This window comes from Plectropomus leopardus, chromosome 15, assembly GCF_026936395.1.
Source record: "Plectropomus leopardus strain MGB_pleo_1.0 chromosome 15, ASM2693639v1, whole genome shotgun sequence".
NCBI classification, from domain to species: domain Eukaryota; kingdom Metazoa; phylum Chordata; class Actinopteri; order Perciformes; family Serranidae; genus Plectropomus; species Plectropomus leopardus.
Genome location: NC_142190.1, coordinates 23706969 through 23725991, shown reverse-complemented (window position 1 = coordinate 23725991; position 19023 = coordinate 23706969). Strand labels below are relative to the sequence as shown.

At 40.0% G+C, this 19023-nt stretch overlaps 2 protein-coding genes and 1 long non-coding RNA gene across 7 annotated transcripts in view; 1 reads left to right on the top strand and 2 right to left on the bottom strand.

Moving 5' to 3' along the window:
• Positions 1-264: 264 nt before the first annotated feature.
• On the bottom strand, positions 265-7513 carry dnajc18 (DnaJ (Hsp40) homolog, subfamily C, member 18). Its single transcript, XM_042499619.2, has 8 exons — positions 7074-7513; positions 5754-5922; positions 5221-5366; positions 4284-4490; positions 4057-4169; positions 3643-3752; positions 3348-3520; positions 265-2545 (listed from the first exon to the last, which is right to left on the bottom strand). The coding sequence occupies exons 1-8, from the start codon at positions 7198-7200 to the stop codon at positions 2421-2423; spliced, it is 1170 nt and encodes a 389-aa protein (XP_042355553.1). The 5' UTR covers positions 7201-7513; the 3' UTR covers positions 265-2420.
• On the top strand, positions 7503-18643 carry LOC148187320 (uncharacterized). 4 transcript variants are annotated; one of them, XR_015778875.1, is made up of 5 exons: positions 7503-7642; positions 8613-8731; positions 10782-10934; positions 17253-17490; positions 18024-18643. It is a non-coding gene; the product is annotated as an uncharacterized LOC148187320 (long non-coding RNA). The 4 variants fall into 4 exon arrangements; XR_015778876.1 differs by lacking the exon at positions 17253-17490; XR_015778873.1 differs by lacking the exons at positions 17253-17490; positions 18024-18643 and adding an exon at positions 16083-16592.
• The window catches only part of ppp3ca (protein phosphatase 3, catalytic subunit, alpha isozyme), a 28745-nt gene continuing 21079 nt past the window's right edge, over positions 11358-19023 (bottom strand). Inside the window, exons 9-14 of one of the 2 annotated variants that reach the window (XM_042499820.2) lie at positions 17605-17730; positions 17381-17461; positions 16266-16350; positions 15979-16076; positions 14270-14320; positions 11358-11732 (exon numbers count right to left, since the gene is read on the bottom strand). In XM_042499820.2, the coding sequence (XP_042355754.1) occupies positions 11554-11732; positions 14270-14320; positions 15979-16076; positions 16266-16350; positions 17381-17461; positions 17605-17730 (620 nt within the window). In that variant the 3' untranslated portion in view covers positions 11358-11553. The remainder of the gene's footprint in view (positions 11733-14269; positions 14321-15978; positions 16077-16265; positions 16351-17380; positions 17462-17604; positions 17731-19023) is intronic. The other variant, XM_042499821.2, reaches the window with a different exon arrangement.

Genomic DNA, 19023 nt, shown 5'->3' with positions numbered 1-19023 from the left:
TGTATTGATATTTTTTATATTTATCAACCTAGATTGTTTTGGTGTGAGTTGCTGAGAGTTGGAAATATTGGCCCTTCAGATTTCTAGACGGCACTCGGCTTTTTAGTGAAGGAAGACATCGCTATAGCTGATATATCCGAAACTCTGCAACTCACAAATAAACCTGCATTTGCTTTCTTTAATGATGTGACCAAACAAGTTTAACTATTCAAAAAGTCAAACCACCTTCAATTTTAAAATGAACACATCAGACAAAACCAAATGTTCTGGTTACATCTTTAATTTTCAGGTACATTTGGCTGAAAACTGAATTCTGCAGCGTTGCTCATGTGCACTACCACACCGACTGATACCAAAACCTGATGTTTGTGTATCACAGTCAAGGTTTTACATGTTTTTCAGTTACAGTGTGGACCTGAATATTCTAATCGATCAACATTTAGTGTCAGCAGTCATGAGGATGTGTTCGCCGAAAAAAAAAAATACGTAACTAATAAAACAGTCTCTCACAAGGGTGCATGCAACAGTAACAATAGGGAACACAAGTTTAGATATTAACTTAAAAGTGCTTGAGATGAACCTGAATATTTCGCAAGTATGAGAACAGCTAAGGCAGTTTGGCAGTCTTAGTGCACAGCAACAAGTATCGACGTCTGTATAGGGTTTGAATGGAGAATCAAAGTCAACAAGTTCACAAAGTTAGCGTCCTACTCATGACAAGATCTGACAGGGAAAAGTCACAATTCTGGTTCCTAGCTGTGGGGGATGATATTAAAGGTGCAATAGGTAATTTTTATAAAATAACATTTCGTTAGTTTTGTTGACACTGTTACTATTCCCTGACAGTAGTACATGAGACAGATCATATGTGAAAAAATCATGTTCCTCTGCTTCCTTCTAGAGCTCCTAATGGCATTTGCAAGATTCCACTGTGCCTGAACAGAAACAACCAATCAGAGCCAGGATGAGTCTAACACAGAGTCAGTCAGTGCTTGTGTGCATGCTGCGCAGCCAACAACAGCGTACACGGCAAAGATAAGTAAACAGACAACAAATGCGAATCTTGCTTTCACTTTCAATCTTCTACAGGACAAGGAGGAGCCAGAGGGCCATGATCTTCTCACATATTATCTGTCTCATGTACTACTGTCAAGATATAGTAACAGTTTCAGCAAATAGTACTTTCTTTTTTAAATAAACGTTACCTACTGTAGCTTTAAATAGAATTTCTAAACACAATTTATATTGATCATTTCATTAAAGTTGAAACTTTTATAAAACATCACTGTAAATTAAAGGTGCAGAATTTACAAAACAGTTATAAAATATGAGCCAAATAGCATTTTTCTGACAACGAAATCATCTACGCTTGTGCACCATTTTGGAAAAGAAGGTATTGCATGCCATCTAAGGCCTGACAACCATACAGATATTGCTCACAACTGAGCGTCAACAATGTGCAAGACTGTGAATGGGCTTTTTGGTTGAACTCGACTCTCTTGTCTGTAACATCAAAATCACTTCTTTGAAATTTGCAAAACAGTCCTTTCGAAGGCTTAAACTTCAAACCTATACCTGAAGCTGAAACACTATACTTCTTAAATGGCAGAAGATTAATGGCCAATGAAATAAACACCTATGCAAGCAGTAGTGCAGGAGAGCTCTAATGTGAGGGACGACTCTTTTTTTTTTTGGCAAGTACAACCTTTTATAACATGTGGTTATGATTTGTAAAATTTGACTCTAATGTGCCCCCTATTGCTTTAGTGCTAGAGATCAAATAGCTTGATTAACCACAGTATAAATCACATTGCAGTCCTTCCTAATGTCTGATTTATCTGTTATAAATAAAAGGGCCTCTGTCATTTCACAGTACAGAAGCTCTCAAATTTGTCCAAAAACTACAGTATTATTAAAGTCACTGTACTTCATTACTTCCAACAGAAAAAAACATGAGCCAAGATGCTCAAGTCAACATTCACTCTATTAACTATTAAATAAATACACCTAAAATTTCAGCGAGAACACAAAAACATTCAAAAATAAATACAGGTAAACTACAAAACCTAAAACATGTATGTGTGAACATACTACTGCCTTCATAACCCCAAAGGGAGACCCCTTATGTCATGCCATTTCTATAAGAAAGTTTAAAGGCTCGGAGACATCATACACACTGCCACAGTGAGTTTGCACTTGACGCTGACACCACAGTCAGGGTTGGCAGCTGACATGCAACTCAGTTTTCTACCATCAAAGAGGAGAGAAGGCACATTGTTTCCAGCGGCATGACCTGCCACTGACTGCGCTGTACCTAAAAGAGATTTCTTTACAAAGTGGCCAGATTGGATAGATTCCCCCCTAATAAAATGCATTGTTGTAAAGTCTGTAAAGAAACACGTTCTCCTCTCAAACTGTCCTCATTTGCCTCTTTGACGTCCGACCAATCGATGCAGTTTCTCACAGTTGTCCAGCCTCATTGACTCTGCCTTCTGCTTTAACCGTTCGTCCCGGTACAGTTGTCCAAGGTTTGCCAAGTCTGATTCTGGAAAAAAAAAAAAGAACGAACAAAAGATGTATCATGTAATTGTAGTTACTTCCTCAAAGGAAGTAACCGTTCCCAGCTGCTGGCTATAGTGTTAAATTAATATTCGTATCAATCCTATCATCCAACTCTCCGCTATCAAGCGAATAATGATATTCCCCAAAAATGTTGCACTACTCCTTTACCCGTGATCAACTGAATGCAATGTAAATTTGAAGGTCAGGACCATCAACCACATAATAAGGAGGGACGACGTGACAGCTCCCCCAAAGTGAAGCCAAAACATCTCGATCATCCGCTGCTGGCTGCCTGCATTTTAGATCATAAGCCCTTCCACCTCCATGTTAATATATGGGCCATAAGCTGAACTAAAAGATCATAGTAAGTGTCAAATTTCCCCAAAAGATGCTTTCTGTCATTTTAAGTAGTTCTTATCACCCTGATGTTTGTTCGGGTGTTTAATTTTTTTGGAAAAGTTTGGTTGTAACTGCTTATTTAATGCTTATTAATTAACAGCTGAGTATATCAATTTGTGTGCTCACAGCCAAACAGCTGGAATTCGAAAATTGCGGAGATGGTCTACTAAGTAGACTATGACATCAGCTGTACGCAGAATATTTTGGCCTCACTTTTTTTGTTCAGTGGGAGGAAGTCTTTACAGTCATTGGTCTGGGTAGTAAGCAAAATAAAAGGCTTTGTACAAATGAAGATTTTAGCTTTATCAAAGTCAGTGATACTTGAACCATAACTAAACCAGACTCCTGAGTCTAAGCCAAATAAGCGTGCGTCTGTGCTCGCTTACTTTGCTGTTTCTCTTTCCAGCAGCTGCTCTGCAGGTGTTCGATGTAGTCGCTCTCAATTGTTTTCTCTAGCTCATCCAGCGCAGCTCCACGGTACTCCTTCTCAAAACTTTTATCCACATAGTACGGTACACCCATGTGCTGTGTTTCTCTAGAGACCACCAGCCCCATGGCCCTGAAACCAAAAACGCATGGTTAAAATGTATTCAGCGAAACTATGACGTCGACTACGGTGGAAGCTGAGGATTTCCTAAAATGTCACAGACTGTAGTGAGGTTAATGGTACGACAGACTCACGGCTTATAGAAGAGACTGTAGGGCGGGTTAGTGGCCATCATCTGAGTAAACACTGATATGAGGATTAGCACCAGCACAGGGAGAAGCTGCAGGAGCGCTGTGAAGGTGTTCTGTGGGAAGATAAAATCAGCACAGATTACAAAGCATATAATACTGCATGTAGGCTGCACTGATTCATGCCAGCACAGTACTTCTGTGTCTTTGAAGCAAACCACGAAGCAATAGAGGCACTTCAGTTACAAGGAGATGAAATGAATGACATGAAACGTGCAAATTACGGAGGGCTGCAGCTGTGTTAAAAATGCCTCATTAAAAGAAAAAGGCTTTTTCTCCAGTGCATGTTAATGATTAGAACAGTGCCATATCTGTTGTTGTTTAACAGGGATTTGCCTTTATGTTCTGTGAGTCACTGACCTGACTCTGGTTTTCCTCCACCACCTCCTCGCGCCTCTCATAAGCACGTCGACGACGAGGCTGATAGAACTGAGAGTAGGAGGCTCCCTGGTTGGTGTACACGTGGATATTTCCTGCACAGAGACACACACAGTTCTACCGTCAGCACTTCCACAATAACGCATTAGATAATATTACTGACCCAGCACTTCCGTCCGATCAGGCATTCACGTGCAACATCCGCTCACCTGTGGGAAATCTTCCTCCGAAGAAAATGTTGAAAAGTTCCTCGGGGGAAATGTCAGCCTCAAAGTCTCTGTGGAAGGTTCGGTGGTATCCATGGCGACTGTGGCTGGAGTGTTGGGGTGCACTCGAAGCTGCAGATTGATCTCCGTATTGATCATACTGCTGCCTCTTCTCTGTATTGCTCAGCACTGCATATGCATTGCCTATTGCTGTGGGGGGAGGAGGGAAATATTTAGTCAGGGCAGAGCGAAATATAATTCACTGGGATGCAATCCTTAAAATAAAATAAATAAAATAAGACTGGGGGCGGCATAGCTCACACCATAGAGACTTGGTCTAGGAACCGGAGGGTGGCCAGTTTTGTTTTGGAATATAAGTTCTGGAGCTGAGTTATGGCTCCAAGAAGGAGTATTATTTTTGCTGTAGGTGTACAGGTACCTAAATCCTCTCTGTAGGCTGAATCTGCTGACTGTGTTGGTAGTGAATGGGCCAAATCAGCCAGCCAAAAGACAGTAACTAACTTTCCGTTGTTGTTGGAACATCTACATGCACTGCACGTGTGCCTTTCACCTCATCTTTGCCTCGTGTTACTCCCTCTGCACGTCCCCTGTGCCTCACCGTTTAAAAGCTCCAGGCACAAATAAACAGAAAGCTCGACAAAGAATAAATAAAAACTGGTAAAACTGCATGGACCATCCTCAAGCCTGTACTCTGCTTAAGTTTATTTAAACATGACACTAACAGCATGAGGGCGTAGTTCTTAAACTGACCTTGACCAATGACTCTGCTGGTGATAACTGGGGGAAAAGCATTTCCTTTCCAGTACTCAGCAACATGTTTAAATCAGTGCCACAAAAAAAAGACTCTTTCTTTAAGATGCAGTGACAACAGACAATAAAAATATACAGTTTGTCTTTCCTCCTCTTCCTAAATTCGTACCTTTGAAAGCATCTGTGGCTCCTGGAGCAAAGTTCTTGTCGGGGTGAAACTTGAGGGCCAACTTCCTGTACGCCTTCTTCAACTCTTCATCGCTGGCATTTTTGGGGACACCGAGAATTTCATAAAAATCCTTGCAATTCTTTATCCTGCAATGACAAGACATAATGGATGTCAAAACACAAGCCTAGAGTCTCTTTCACATGTATGTGGAGGGTATTTAGTATGTATACTCCTCACACAACAATACATGTTTACTGAGAGTTCCATCTGGACGTCAGTGTTATATCTACCTGCAAAGATAGAAGTAAATGTCGTAACTTAGGATAGCCTGGTTGAAAGATCAAACTGACTTCTCAGTTAGCGTTTCTGTGGTCGTCTTGGGGATAACGGAACAGCTCAAATCAGTAACTCCATTAACAGAGAGGTCATTCAGAGCACGTAAGTCAGCCAAATTAAAGAGTGACAAACAGTGGATGTGGTCAGTCTGTCGCTGTGTGAGTGTCAAAAACAAGTGTAAAAGAATGAATGTGTACCTGAGAACACCCTGCCGTTGCTCCTCGGTGTAGCTCTTCTTTTCATTACCACTCGCATGACTTGTTTCGTCGTTTCCAAAGTCCTCGTCTCTCCAGCCGCTCGGCGGAGGCATGTGGTTTTCTTGTGGAGCAGAGGTGCCTCCATTCCTTACTATGGCATCTATCAGCACTACAAAACAAGAACACAATGACTGATGTCATTTAACTATTTTAGGTGTAAGACAACGGAAAAAGCTTGAACAAGAAAAGTGTAAGTTATGAGACAAAATCATGATGGAAATTCTTCAACTGCAAAATCTCCCATCTGGTGAAGCTTAAGGCCATAGTATTTGATTTCTATAATTTTTACACTCGAATTATTCTGTGATTCCTTGTGCTGTGTATGAGAGCATTTGCTCATGTTTCCCAAGTAGTGTATTTAGGCTCTTCCCTCCATACATGAGTAGAATGACACTGACTCTGCATTGCACATTGAAAGTTTTTCACTCCTTGCCCTTGGTATGCAAACGAGGGGTAGACAGCTCATCCGCCTGGCCGATCATTAGGTCCGATATTTGGCATTTTTTTATTTGTATCAACATTTCATTTTAATGATTGCTTATAAAAAATAATAAATTAATAAGATCAAAGAAAGTGTTAGCATGGGAGGGAGCTATTTTTATTCATTCATTTTTTTAAATTTAAATTTTCACTTGACTTTATTTTAAAAAAAATGCAGGGAACTTGCTGTATATACTGTTGAAAGTTTCTGTTTTGAGGAAACAATTATATAGAGGCATTTTAAACAAAATTTTGTGTTGGACATTGTTATATTCCAAATTCTAAATGTGGACAGAGAAGATTTTAATTTTTTTTTATTGTAAATGCATATCAGTTCCAAACATCTCACTAACTACTAATAATCGATATTGGTACCGGCCCTGAAAAAACAATATCGGTCCACCCCTAATGCAAAGTGCTGTATAAATGGACCATGTGGCATTTAAGTGCATGCACATTGTCTTCAAACAGCTTAAAGTAATCTATGCCAATACTGCAAAAGCCATAAGGCAAATGGAGACACAGTACACAGCCTCACAGTCTGTGGTTGTCTGCTAAGTGCACGGGGGAAGGGAGCCCTCAACGGCCCGAAATTTCAACATGCAACCTATGCAGACATTAAGTATTTCAGCTAGACAGCACAATTTGGTCTATAAATAGCATTTCACTACACCCATCCTGGCAACCGTAAATACATTTCTACAGTTGAGTTAAGGTAGCTAGCTGACAAACGTTAGCTTGTCAGAGTGCCATTGCAGAATGTGCGTCAGCTAATTTTACCTCTGGCCCGGGTGCTGGGGTAAATATTCTGGGATTCATATAGCAGCTGCAGCGCCCGATCTTTCCGTCCGGACCGTAAACACAGCTTCGCCTTCTCTATCAGCCGGTCCGCTTCTTCCTTGTCCATTTCAGCGTCACGGGGTTTGTTTTGCTGGTCCTGTGGCTTTTTGTAGAGGTCTGTCCCTGTGCAATGTGCGTCAGTATCATATGGCAAAGCGAGCCGCTACAGCTAACGGTAGGTAGCCGATTAGCTCAGACAGCTGCGTAACGTTAGCTAGGTGCAGTCGAGCTATCCGATTAGCAGACGATGGCGGTTGTTGTCATGTTGCAAATAGGCCTGCAGCTGGGCCATTTTTTTAAAAGCTGGCAGTTTGAAAGGTGGACTGTTTTTGTTTTCTGTCTTTGTAGCGGTGTTTGACAGGCCACCCTGTTAAATAAAGCTGGACCCCAAGTGCACTATGATGGACAAGAGGCGGAGACACGACGTCACATCCGGTGGAGTGGAAATCTGAAGAAAGCCGCCCTAATACTGAGTCGAAATTATATTAACTTGGACATAAGTCACTTAAGTAAGCAAGTTACTTTTCTAATCAAATATCCTTCCTGTGTATTAGCTAACGGTGCTTAGAAAACCAATAAACACTGTGACGGTTGAGGAGCATGAGCAGGTGTAGTGAGGCTGCTGCAGCGTTCATGGTCTGTCAATTTAAGACATACCTCCGACACTCCTGCGGTGCGTTTAAGTGTCCATGAATGAGGATAATATGGATCTCTAACATGGACATAGTAACCTTTGTATGAGTGGGTGAGTTATTTATTTAAGTGGTACGACGCTGCCTTGGACTGCAGTGACAAAATGAGAAGACAGCAGGCATGTAATAGATTTTTTTATTATAAATATATGATTTAACCAACTTATAAATCCTTAACACAGCGTAGTTAGCTTATATCTATTTAAGATAATATTTAAGGTAAATTATTATTATTATGATGATTATTATTGATGGTGGCTGGATGACTACAAATATTAAAAATACATAAATACAAATATTTTTCCTTCAGCCTCCCTGAGTGACTGGGGAAAATGCATGACCCTCCCTAGATTTTGTGCCTCCCCCATTTCACACCACCCAGTCCCCTATCATAAATAATGAACAGTCCCTAAATGGTCTTGGTTTGCCATACTCGTGAGTGCATAATGGTACAATGGCCCCCCTGGCACAGGTATGCATTAGGCCCCAACACTTCTCCTATTAAGGAGCAAGACACAGACTTTGTGGTTACATACGGCTGTTTTGTTCCTTTTTTGTAGTCATTTTGTGTCATTTTGATGTCATTTTGTGTTTCCTTGAGATGCTTTTGTATCTCTTGAGGAAATTTCAGCATTTTTGGTCATTTTGTGCTCTTTTGTTGTCATTGTGTATTCCTTTTGGTTGTTTTGTTTTGTTTTTGTAGTTATTTGTGTCTGGTTGTTCTTTTGCATCTCTTTGTGGTCTTTTTGTGTCTCTTTGTAGTCATTCTGAGTCTCTTCCTATTCAGTACGAGTTAATGTGAATGTCATCTTGCAAGTGAAGGCTAGAGGGGGCTTTGCCACTTTGGGCCCCTGGGCCTGTGCCTGGTAGGCCCCTCAGTAATCCATTCCTGGCTACACTGTACAGGTAAGACATTTACTTCTTCAGGGGTGAATACTTCAAAATTAGTGTAAATGCTTTCATCAGTGATTTATAAACTTTGCAACACATTTGTTCATGCATATTTTATTCAAGAGTAAAAAAATGTGATTTGTCCCATAGGGCATGCTTACAATGTGTGTATCATTTAGGAAGTCAAATGCCAAAACATATTTCCATAGATAATAAAAAATGTTGCAAGATAAAATCCATTATATTTGTTTGTTGAAATATGCATGTTGACCATACAAGAACCGGAAACAGAGGAAGGAAAATAACCATAAGCTAAACTGTAACAATAATAATATCAGCAGTAAATATAACCAGAGTACAATGTTTCCTGTTAAATGTAAGTGCGACACATGATTTTCTTTGTGTCCGAGTCATTTACATCTGAAAACCATGCTATCATGCTTTGGCAGCCTGAAAGTTGCTTTTCACTGAGATTATATTCATTCACACTATTGAACATTTTCTGTACATCAGTACAACAGAAAAAAATAATAATAAACACAAGGCTTCACACCTTAGAAGGGCATCTCTGCATACAATAAATCAATATAAAATTAAAAGCAGTGGTAATAAATAACAGAACGAAAATAAAAATGGACAAAAACAATCAAAGGAAGCCTATTTATAAAATTTATAAAACAAGACAAATAAAACTACAAATGTAATTCAAAAATAAATTAATTCAAGTTTACTATTTGAAACACAACTATCACAATTATAATCTCACATAACAATTAGGAACTTAATTGCATGCATTGATGCGTTCCATACCATAGATGCTGTGTTAAAAATCACTTTTTGTCCATCCTTAATTCACATATCTTTATCATTAAATAGAAAGATGAAATATAAAGTAGAAAAAATATTAATGTATGAAAGGAAATTCTAGAAATTTATGTGGTAGTGTCGCTTGAGGTTGGCGCTTCACTGGTTTTGTCTTTTCTAAATTATTTATTTTGCGAGGACCAGAAGTTGTCCTGTTTTAATTCATGTTCTCTCCCTCAATGAGTCATTTGGACATTAGAATTAATTTTCTTTCAGTTTCTTCACTGTATTGCACAGTAAGATTAAATTTCATTTTAAAAAATGGTTCAAAAAATGATATGGAGTGAACACATTTTGATGCACTATAGGTGGACTAATAAACCAAACGGTCTACACTGTGCACAGTTTGAATGAAGGAAGTACAAGTGACAACTTCAAGTTAATCTGTTTAGTGACAAATAAATCAAATTTGTTCTCAAAAGAAGCATTAATTAACTTAATTCTGATCAGGATACATTCTTCAAATCCCTTAAATGAATTTTCTGGGTGATTTTTAAGCTGTCCGAATGACACAATGGAGTGTGGTTGTTAAATACTCTTTAAACAAAAAAAAATTTCAGTTTGTAAGCTTCCACAAATTTGTAGAATTTCCTTCTCACTCTGATATAGTACTTTGTGTAGCTCTTAGGCATGAAATCTCATAGAATTTGCAGCACAGCAGAAAGTGCAAAAACTCAAAGGGCGCTAACGTATACTTGAGTGACTGCACATATTCTTTTATTTCTTTCTCTTCAGCAACAAGCAGGTGAGAAATAATCAGGTAGTGTGTGACAGCAGGGCATGTCCCAAAGTTCTTCTCTTTTCCTCTGTGGTCCAGAAACTCGTGTTAATGCCGCTTTGTTGCCGGTCATAGCGATGCAAAAGAGACGAGAAAAGCCTCCTGCTGCGTAGGATGCTCAAGTGTATACTTCCCAGAAAAGTGTGTGAGGTATAGCTCGATTAAATGCCATGCTTCTCTGATGTGAACTACTTAATGGCGAGGAAGGAAATTATTTTTAGGATGGTCTGGGTAAAAATATAACCCGTTGAGATTTCCCTATGGACGTTGATGACGTTGCATCTTCATATGGGATAGTGTGCTCCTTCTAGGGGCATTTTTAGATCTTGGTGGTTAATCTGTGATGCTGAAGTACCTACAGTGAAACCAAATTTCCCAAATGCTCCTTTCCTCCCCTTCCTTTCTTCCCTCGTCCCCTCCAAGTTATTTCTTGCTAGGAGATGACTGATAACGAGGGAGAAGAGGAAAGGAGCGGTGCTGGAAAGTATTGAAACACATCCGAGGAGGAGTTTGATGTCTGCAGTGGCTTTCACCCTGCTCCCTTTCTCTTGCAGAATGACTGCATCTTACTACAAGGTAAATCAATAAATTCAAGTCCACTGGTAAGATTGCACTGCAAGTTTAAAGAGGTACACATTTAGCTTTCTTTCTCACAAAGTGGTGTGACTTGTTAATACTAGCAAAACATGTAGGTAAACAAGATTCTTTTTTTTTTTCCCTCATGATGTGAATTTGTGAGTGATTCATATTAAACACTTCATGAAACAGTAAAACGATTTGTGTGGCATGGATACTGCGATTATGTCTTCTGTCGGGCCCTGTAATGAAGGAGCAGACATTTGTCACCACTCAGAACAACACAACCCCCACCCAACAATTCAGTCTGTAATTGAACTGAGAAAGGGAACAACAGGCAGAAACAACTCTCAACCACACTTCTTCAGTCAAGCTGCAGCCTTCTGGCCTCTCCTTACCCCCGCCCTCTGCTGTGAACCCCGCCCCCTCCCCCGACTGTGCGATGACATACTGTCATGAAAAAAATGACCTTTTTCGCCCATTTTTAGATTTGCTGCAGATTTTCATGTTCTGTCTGTGGGCCTGGTTTATTTCTATGTTCTGAGGCCTGAATTCCCGATTTGGCAATGTCTCGCTGCACAGCGCAACAGCAGCACGGTTCTGAGGCTCCAACAGCACATCACTGGATGTTGCTGTTGTCATCCGTGCCGTTTGCCTCGGACATATTCATCTTCCCCATGGAGTGACCCACATGGTTCACCCCGTCCCTGCGAGGGGGCATGCGCTCGTTGATGCGGTCTAGGCCCTTGGCCTCCTCAAAACTGGTGATCTTGTGCTGAGGGGAGAACCCGCGGATAGCTGGAAAGAGAGAACACATATTAAGGGATCAGGCTCACCTCGTAATGCCAAAGTTTAAGAATATTCCTCATATCATCTCATATTGTGTATGTTCAGTGGATCAAGTGTAATTAGGAACAAATAGCCTATTTCAGGAACATATGAGGTGATTTCTAGCTGCATCAATGTTGCAAAGGCTGGTACTGTGAGTCTGTAGTCCTGTTTATGCAGAGATTATACCAAAGGGTCACTACAAAGTCTCAATCGTGCGGCATCGTGCGAACCAAAAGAGGTGTGACGTTTAAAACAAAATCGTCTGCCTCTAGTGTGACATGTAAGATACGTGTTGGCAGCGCTTTCTCAATGATAGCAATGACATTAACATGGCAATAGCAACTATTTACCATCCCTGTTAACTGACCGCTGATCTTGTCCTCTGCTCGGAGGGTAAAGAGCTCCTCGTCCTCATTGTCTCCCTGACTTGTGGACATTTTTGTCTGCTGATTTCTTTGAGTTAGCTGCTGCTAGCTGCTTTTTAAATCTCCTGCAGTGGGCCAAACACATGCTGTCAAAAGATCACATCGATGCACGTCGTGCCGCCCATGGTCGCATTCTGCCGACTGTTCCTTTTACATAAATAAGTGCTGTTACACTTCCTCTATTGTGGGCTTAAAGGCGAGACAACTCTGTCCCCTCATTCCACAATCATATATTTTATTCAGGAAGACGAGGCAGCATAACAGTGCAACATTCCTGCCTCACACAGGCAGTGTAAAAGGTGCTTGTGTTTGGCAAAATGGTGACACCGATTGCTGCGGAAGTACCACAGAAGTATTTTGAGTTATTTTGCCAGGTGGCTGTCTATAGACAGATTTTTTTTAATGTGATAAAGTTGCAAACGTGCAAGTTGCAGACAGGAAATTTTACAGGTCTGTAGTTGAGATCAAATGGAGGCTGAGTTTAAAGACGGGTGCAGTCTGAGCAAGGGAGCCGGAAGTAGGGGGTCGGGAAGAAGAGAAGAATGTCCCCCCTACTTTACCCCCGACACATTCGTTTTGAGTCCGAATCACAGCTGCAGGGGTCCAATCGCAAGATAATCTCTAGTTTATTTGTTTGGCCATGGTTACATACTTCCTGTATATGGTAGAGTGGTGGTTAGTATCTCTGCAACTTACACTGATAATATGTAAATTAAAGGCTGCTGCAATTTGACACTTCAAAGACTCCTTGTAACACCAGCTGTAACACTTTTTTTGCCACAAAAACACTATTAAAAACCAAGGTCATTGAGCTGAAACAGTCCTTGCCTTTTTTTAAGAGTTTTTAGGAGGCAACATTGACATGCTATCTGCAGGTATAAACTGCTTTCTTCCCTAAAGGTGGTGCAGATTGGCATGTGTAGAGTCTTTCATCAAGTAAAACTTACCCATCTGCAAATGATATCCTGCTTTACACATTCAAATTATCACATCTCCCACCAAGTATAAGATGTTTGCAGTGTTCTGTATCATGACTTGAAGCTTTTCATTTTTTCTAAATGATCCAAACACATAAATATTCAGCCATCTCAGACTCCTCACTTATCTTACCTATCACGGTGAAGAAAAAAACATTTCTTTTTCACTTTCTACCATCCTGCTGCTTATTCCACATAAGATATACATGTAAATTAACGTATGTATATTTGTTTTGCTGCTGTAAATTGCTGTCCAATCCTGAACCTCCTTGGTTAGCGAGCGATGATTACCTCAGACATATCACGAGGAACTCAGGCTTCAGGATGCATATTTAATGTCGATGCTCTGGTCTGTTTCTTGTTCTTGTGCATGCAACACTTTTTTTGGAACCAGATGGAGGCCATTTACAAGCCAAACCAAAAAAACAATGAAGTATTGTAGTCATGCATCTCTTAGCAGCACTTGACTTTGCAGTGTTTTAATTTATCATGAACTTGCTGTAAAAAGCTGTTCTTTTCTTTATTCAGCAATTTCCCCTCTTTTTCGTTCAGTTTGTAATGACCAATTCCAAATGTTTGCTACAGTCATTGTTGGTACTACGCCTCTCTATGTTGGTATAGGCAGTGGGTGGAGTTAGAGGAGATTAATGCACATGGAGCAACCTGGGTCAGGAGTGCATTAAGTGTGCATGTTATCCCCTCAGTTCCCTCCCCCCTCAGTAAATTCTCCTTGACTGAACAGGGACAAGAGCATGATCTCTCATCAGCTTCTCACCCTTCAGATACTCAGGCACCAATTAGAAAACAATTAACACAAGATAAAAAATCCTCACCCTACATTACAAATAACCATTTATCTCATTTCAACTCATGGTCTCTAAGATTAAAAATCAAAGGTAGTTAGGTTTTTTTCAGTTTTAATCAATAGTACTGCAAAGTAAAGTGCCAGCCAAAGCAGCATCAAACTGTCCTATGAAATGTTGCTTGATGGAGTTACTGTTGTGTGAGTTGTTGTGTGCATGAAGTGTTAGTGGCAGGTGGCCTCTGTAGCAGGAAACCCTGAAAATATGTCGAGAGGGGTGAAGATGGGGCACATGTTTACCTTCTCCGTCCTCATCAGTCGTCTCGATGGCTTCAATGGCTTCAATGGTGGCTGAGGGGGGGAGGAGGGGAGCAGGTTACTCCTGATAAAGCCATGCAAATGTAAAATGCAGCCCCAGCGAACAAGGCGGCTCGTGTTAGGCCAGATGACATATGTTCACTGGCAATGCAGGCCAACCAAGGAATGCCATGCATTAATACTGAGAGAATTAGTGTCAGTCTTGGGTTAGGTATGAAAAATAAAAAAGATAGATCCAGAGAGAGAGAGAGAGACAGAGTTGGATGGATATATTGAGACAGAAAGAGTAATAGGTTGACTTGAGGCTGTAATAGATTTTATGTAAGAGGACCGAGGATTTCAAAAATGCAAAAATGTTGAAGTCAGTGTAAAATTTACTTTCTGTCAGCACAGCAGTAGTGATCAGTCTTTGATCCCACCAAGGTTTTGTGCACAAGCACGACGATGGGCTTAGAGATGGAAAAACTTTTATTTGAAAACACTTCTAACACTAAAACAAATCGCTTGTCCTGCCAATCCCACTGTAAATCAGTATTGAACTCTTGCTAAAAAGTGAGTGAATAACAAACGAGAAAGTAAAAACTGGGGATGACATTGGATTCATGTGTTGTTGTGTGTCTGCTGGATGTGTAAGTGGGCATTTGTAGGCTAACACATTTGCTGTAACAACTTGGTAAGCTGATACGACTATGTTGGTGTGAGTTCTGCCACCTACAGAAAGATTGCTTAATGCAGCTTCAAGTTTATGTGTGAATTAATGGTTATAGTCGAGGCATGGATCTAGAAGGGATCTTTGTTCGGTACTATGATGGAATCTATGAGGCAGGTCTTACATTTGTATTATGTGACTGCTGTAATGTTTTAATGTGGGCAGAAATATTGAAAAACAGTTCTAGTCGGGATTTTTGCGCTTCTTAAACTAACTTAAAGGAGCACTTCATAGCCCACATGCCCATTTGTGTATCAGTTACTCACCCAGTTTTACCTGCAGTTCCTGAAAAAAAAATGTTTTCCTGCATGCCTTGAAGGTATACCAATAATCCAAAACTAAAGAAAATTCTTGATGAATTGAATTAGTAGGGATCCATATCAAAACATCTGTTTACTCTCAGACAACTCATGCAGAATAATTAATTTATCCAGTCATCTGCTCGGCTATAATTTTGCTGTTTAGATAATTTCGCATAAACAGTGTCAGGCATGGACGAGTAGAGGGCATGGGCTGTTTATGCATAAGTGTTTTAAAAGGTTAAGTTTGGGAAGTGCTGAGCATAAGTAGTGTGAGAGTTTTTAAACAGTTGTGAGTATATTCAATATATATTTTTCTGTTGCTAAACATGAACCCCATCACTCAAATTCATCAATAATTTTCCCAGTTCTGCTATTCTTTGTTAACCGTGAAGGCATGTGAAAAAACAAAATTTTCTTCAAGAATTCAAGATAGGTTCAAGGAGTAACTGATATACAAATGGTGATTTGTATAGCATTTTGGGGGTTAAGTATTCCTTTAAATGTCAACATAGAGCCTAAAAAATAAATCCAGCTCTATAAGTCAGAAAGAGAGCGAGAGAGAGAGACAGAGAGATAGGTGTAAGACCAATGGTAGGACTGAGGATGGTGGGGAAGAAATGAAACAAAAAAAGATGGAGTCAAGGGTAGAGAAAAGGCTTTATGCTGCGCCTTGTACTCACCACTCTGCAGTGTCTGTCTGCCTCCAGAGAGAACCCCGCTCGGCAGCATGCCAGTGGGCGTCAGGCCTTTAAGCGTCAACACATTTTCACTCTCCTCTCTGCAGGAAACAGAGGCAGGCAAACAGGTCATGAAACTTCACCAAACCCTCGACAAAGTGGAGAAAAAAGACTTGATGCCCCCATTTTGACAACAGTGTGTCTACACACCAACACAAAGGAATACATAGTTTCAGCATTTGAGAATGTACAATCAGACTCGCATTCACACAGAAAAACATAAAGTCTACCTGAGAACTGAGAACATTTTGGCCATTTTCCCAATAGCACGGATCTTGTTTCTGATCACCTCCTTACGCGCTGCAGCTGCATTGGCTGCAAAGAAATACACAGTCATACATACTGTCATCATAGAAAGCCCTGATACAATGGATGCCATCATTATAAGCCTATATATTGCATGAGAAACTTGTTGTAAGGCCCTATGACAAATACAATATGTGTTTCCTGATGCATAAGGTACTGTGATGATTCAGTCCCATTTATTGCAACACATACTGTTATTATAGGCCATTGTCATGCATCAGATACTGTCATTACAAGCCCATGTGACAATGTTCCAGTGTTCAGACTCTGTCTTTCCGTCTCTTACATGACCTCTTCTCCAGCACACAGTGTTACTCGTCTGGATGTGTTTATACCTTATTGTACTTTATATTATATGTTCTATCATCATAGCCTGTATGTCATGAATCAGAAATTGTGTTTACTGGCTTATCTTATGCAAGAAATATTGTCTTAGTTATGTAATGCAATACAGCACAGATCTTTATCTTGATAAGCTGCTGTTTTACATATTAACACATCAAGATCACATGACAATTTTTTGTATTTAAGCTGGTGTTTAAAGGCGATGCCGTCTTAGAAGCACATTAAAAAGAAAATGATTTAACACCTGATTTTCAACCACATCTGTTGGTGAGCAAAAGAAGTTAAACTTTCAGACAAATCTGGCACAAACAAAGCCCAAAATCCAGCTCAGGTGCGCAGATCTAAATTCATGAAGGGTCTTGTTTTAGTGGATAAGTATGGAGCCAGATCAAGGCCAAAAGGTTTGCTAATTTGATGAAGACTGAAAAAATTTGAAATGGAAAGTTCAAGTTTTGATCTGGAATTATAGAAAACCTTTTAAAAATGAAAATATGTGTAAGACACGGTTTATTTCAATTTAAATATAATTTATATTATATATTTGTTTTACTCTGTTTCCATTTCAGATATGTGCACATGTTGTGATATTGCCTACTTGACCAGTGTTGTGTTTGGAGTCTGAAATGAACCCACAATGCACTAATGATAAATATAAACAACAAATTATTGAATCATTATTTACAAAACCTCTTACCATCAAAGATCTCATCTTCATCATTCATCATGAGTTCATCATCGGAGCAGATGCTCAGCACATTCACCAGCATTTCTGTGACTGCGGCAGAAACAGAGTGGAGAGAAGCGGTGAGGTCATTGAGCAATACGCTACAAACATGACAGATTGACAGATTAGCATGCGGTGTTGTATTGAACGCACTTGACAGATTATGAGTGAGAAAATGCTTGAGAAATGCGTACCTTTCTCTCCAACAAATGGCAGAGACCAGGTGAAGACATCCATGAAGTTGGGCAGCCAGTAGGGGTGGGGGGAGCAGTTGAACTGTCGGATGTTCATGACATTATTTTCATATTTCAGTACAGCAGCTGTTGGGGAAGCAGAAGACAGACATTCGAGTAAAATTACACCATCCTATCCCCTTAATAGCCTGCTCTTAAAAAGATTACGCTACTTTAAGAAATATCTAATAGACAGATGTTTTATTTAATTGGCATTTACTTTTTTACAAAAAGAGTAATGAAAGACTGCACAGTACTCAAACATGACTCTTTTTATAGTGTGCACTGTGCAGGGTCATTTCATTGCTATCTGGACAACTAGGTTTCCCCTCTTTAAATGTATTCAGTGATGTCACTTAGTTTTATATTTTTGTGTACAGCAGTGTGTGTGAGATGGAGCAGAAAATGAGATATTCAACCACTAGATGGCCTAGCTGAGGCCAGGGTTTGCTGACACTGTTACATCAAGAGGGATAAAGCCACATGGAGATAGTCAGCGATGCCGACAGTCCCTCCCACGCTTTCCATCTCCCAGAGCCCATAGCAACCAAGACACAGATCTGCGAACACAAACAAACGGGGGCTCCCTGATGCATTCTTATGCCTGCTTGCAAGCTAAATGCAGATACATTAACCCATACACTCAGTTTGTGCTCTGAAAAACCATTTAAATCTATAAGTCAGAGGAGCTCAGAGCAGTCATTCTGTCCGGTGTGAGGCATTTTTTATGAAGTCTAACCCAGATGCAGTTAAAATGCCAGAGATGCAGGTGCTGCAGAGATGTTGGAATTAGGGCACATCTCTTTCACAGCACCAGGTTTCACTGTTTTAGCATTTAATGTAAGTTAACAATAAGCTTATGTCGAAAGTCCTGTCTGCCTTCTCTAAGTAGCCATTTAAATTATACGATGTATGGGAGTAATACATGGTTTTCAACAAGAATATATACATTTTATCCAGCCTAATATCACTCTTAATCATATAATTGTTTTCTGTGATTGTTATTGTGCAGAAATATAACACAAGTGAAAAAAGACTGCAATATTTTGCCGTGTGTGTTCATGTGTTTGTATCCACTTCCTGTTTTATTGTGAAATTTCTTCTCCTTGTGTTTAGTGCTACTTTTACTCCCCGAGTTTTTCCACCTTTGCTGATTACCTCATGTATTTCACATGTGTGTTGTTTCACTCACCTGTGTGTAGTAAGTAATTAGCCCTTGTGTATTTAAAGCTCAGTGTTTCCTCCACTCAGTTGCCACATTGTTGCTGTTGTGATTGTGTGTTCAAGCTCTCAGGCTCTTTCCTTGTGTTTGATTCTGTGGTTTTTGACAGATTTGTTTCTTGAATGATTTCCCTGCCTTTGCCAATGGCCCTCACATGT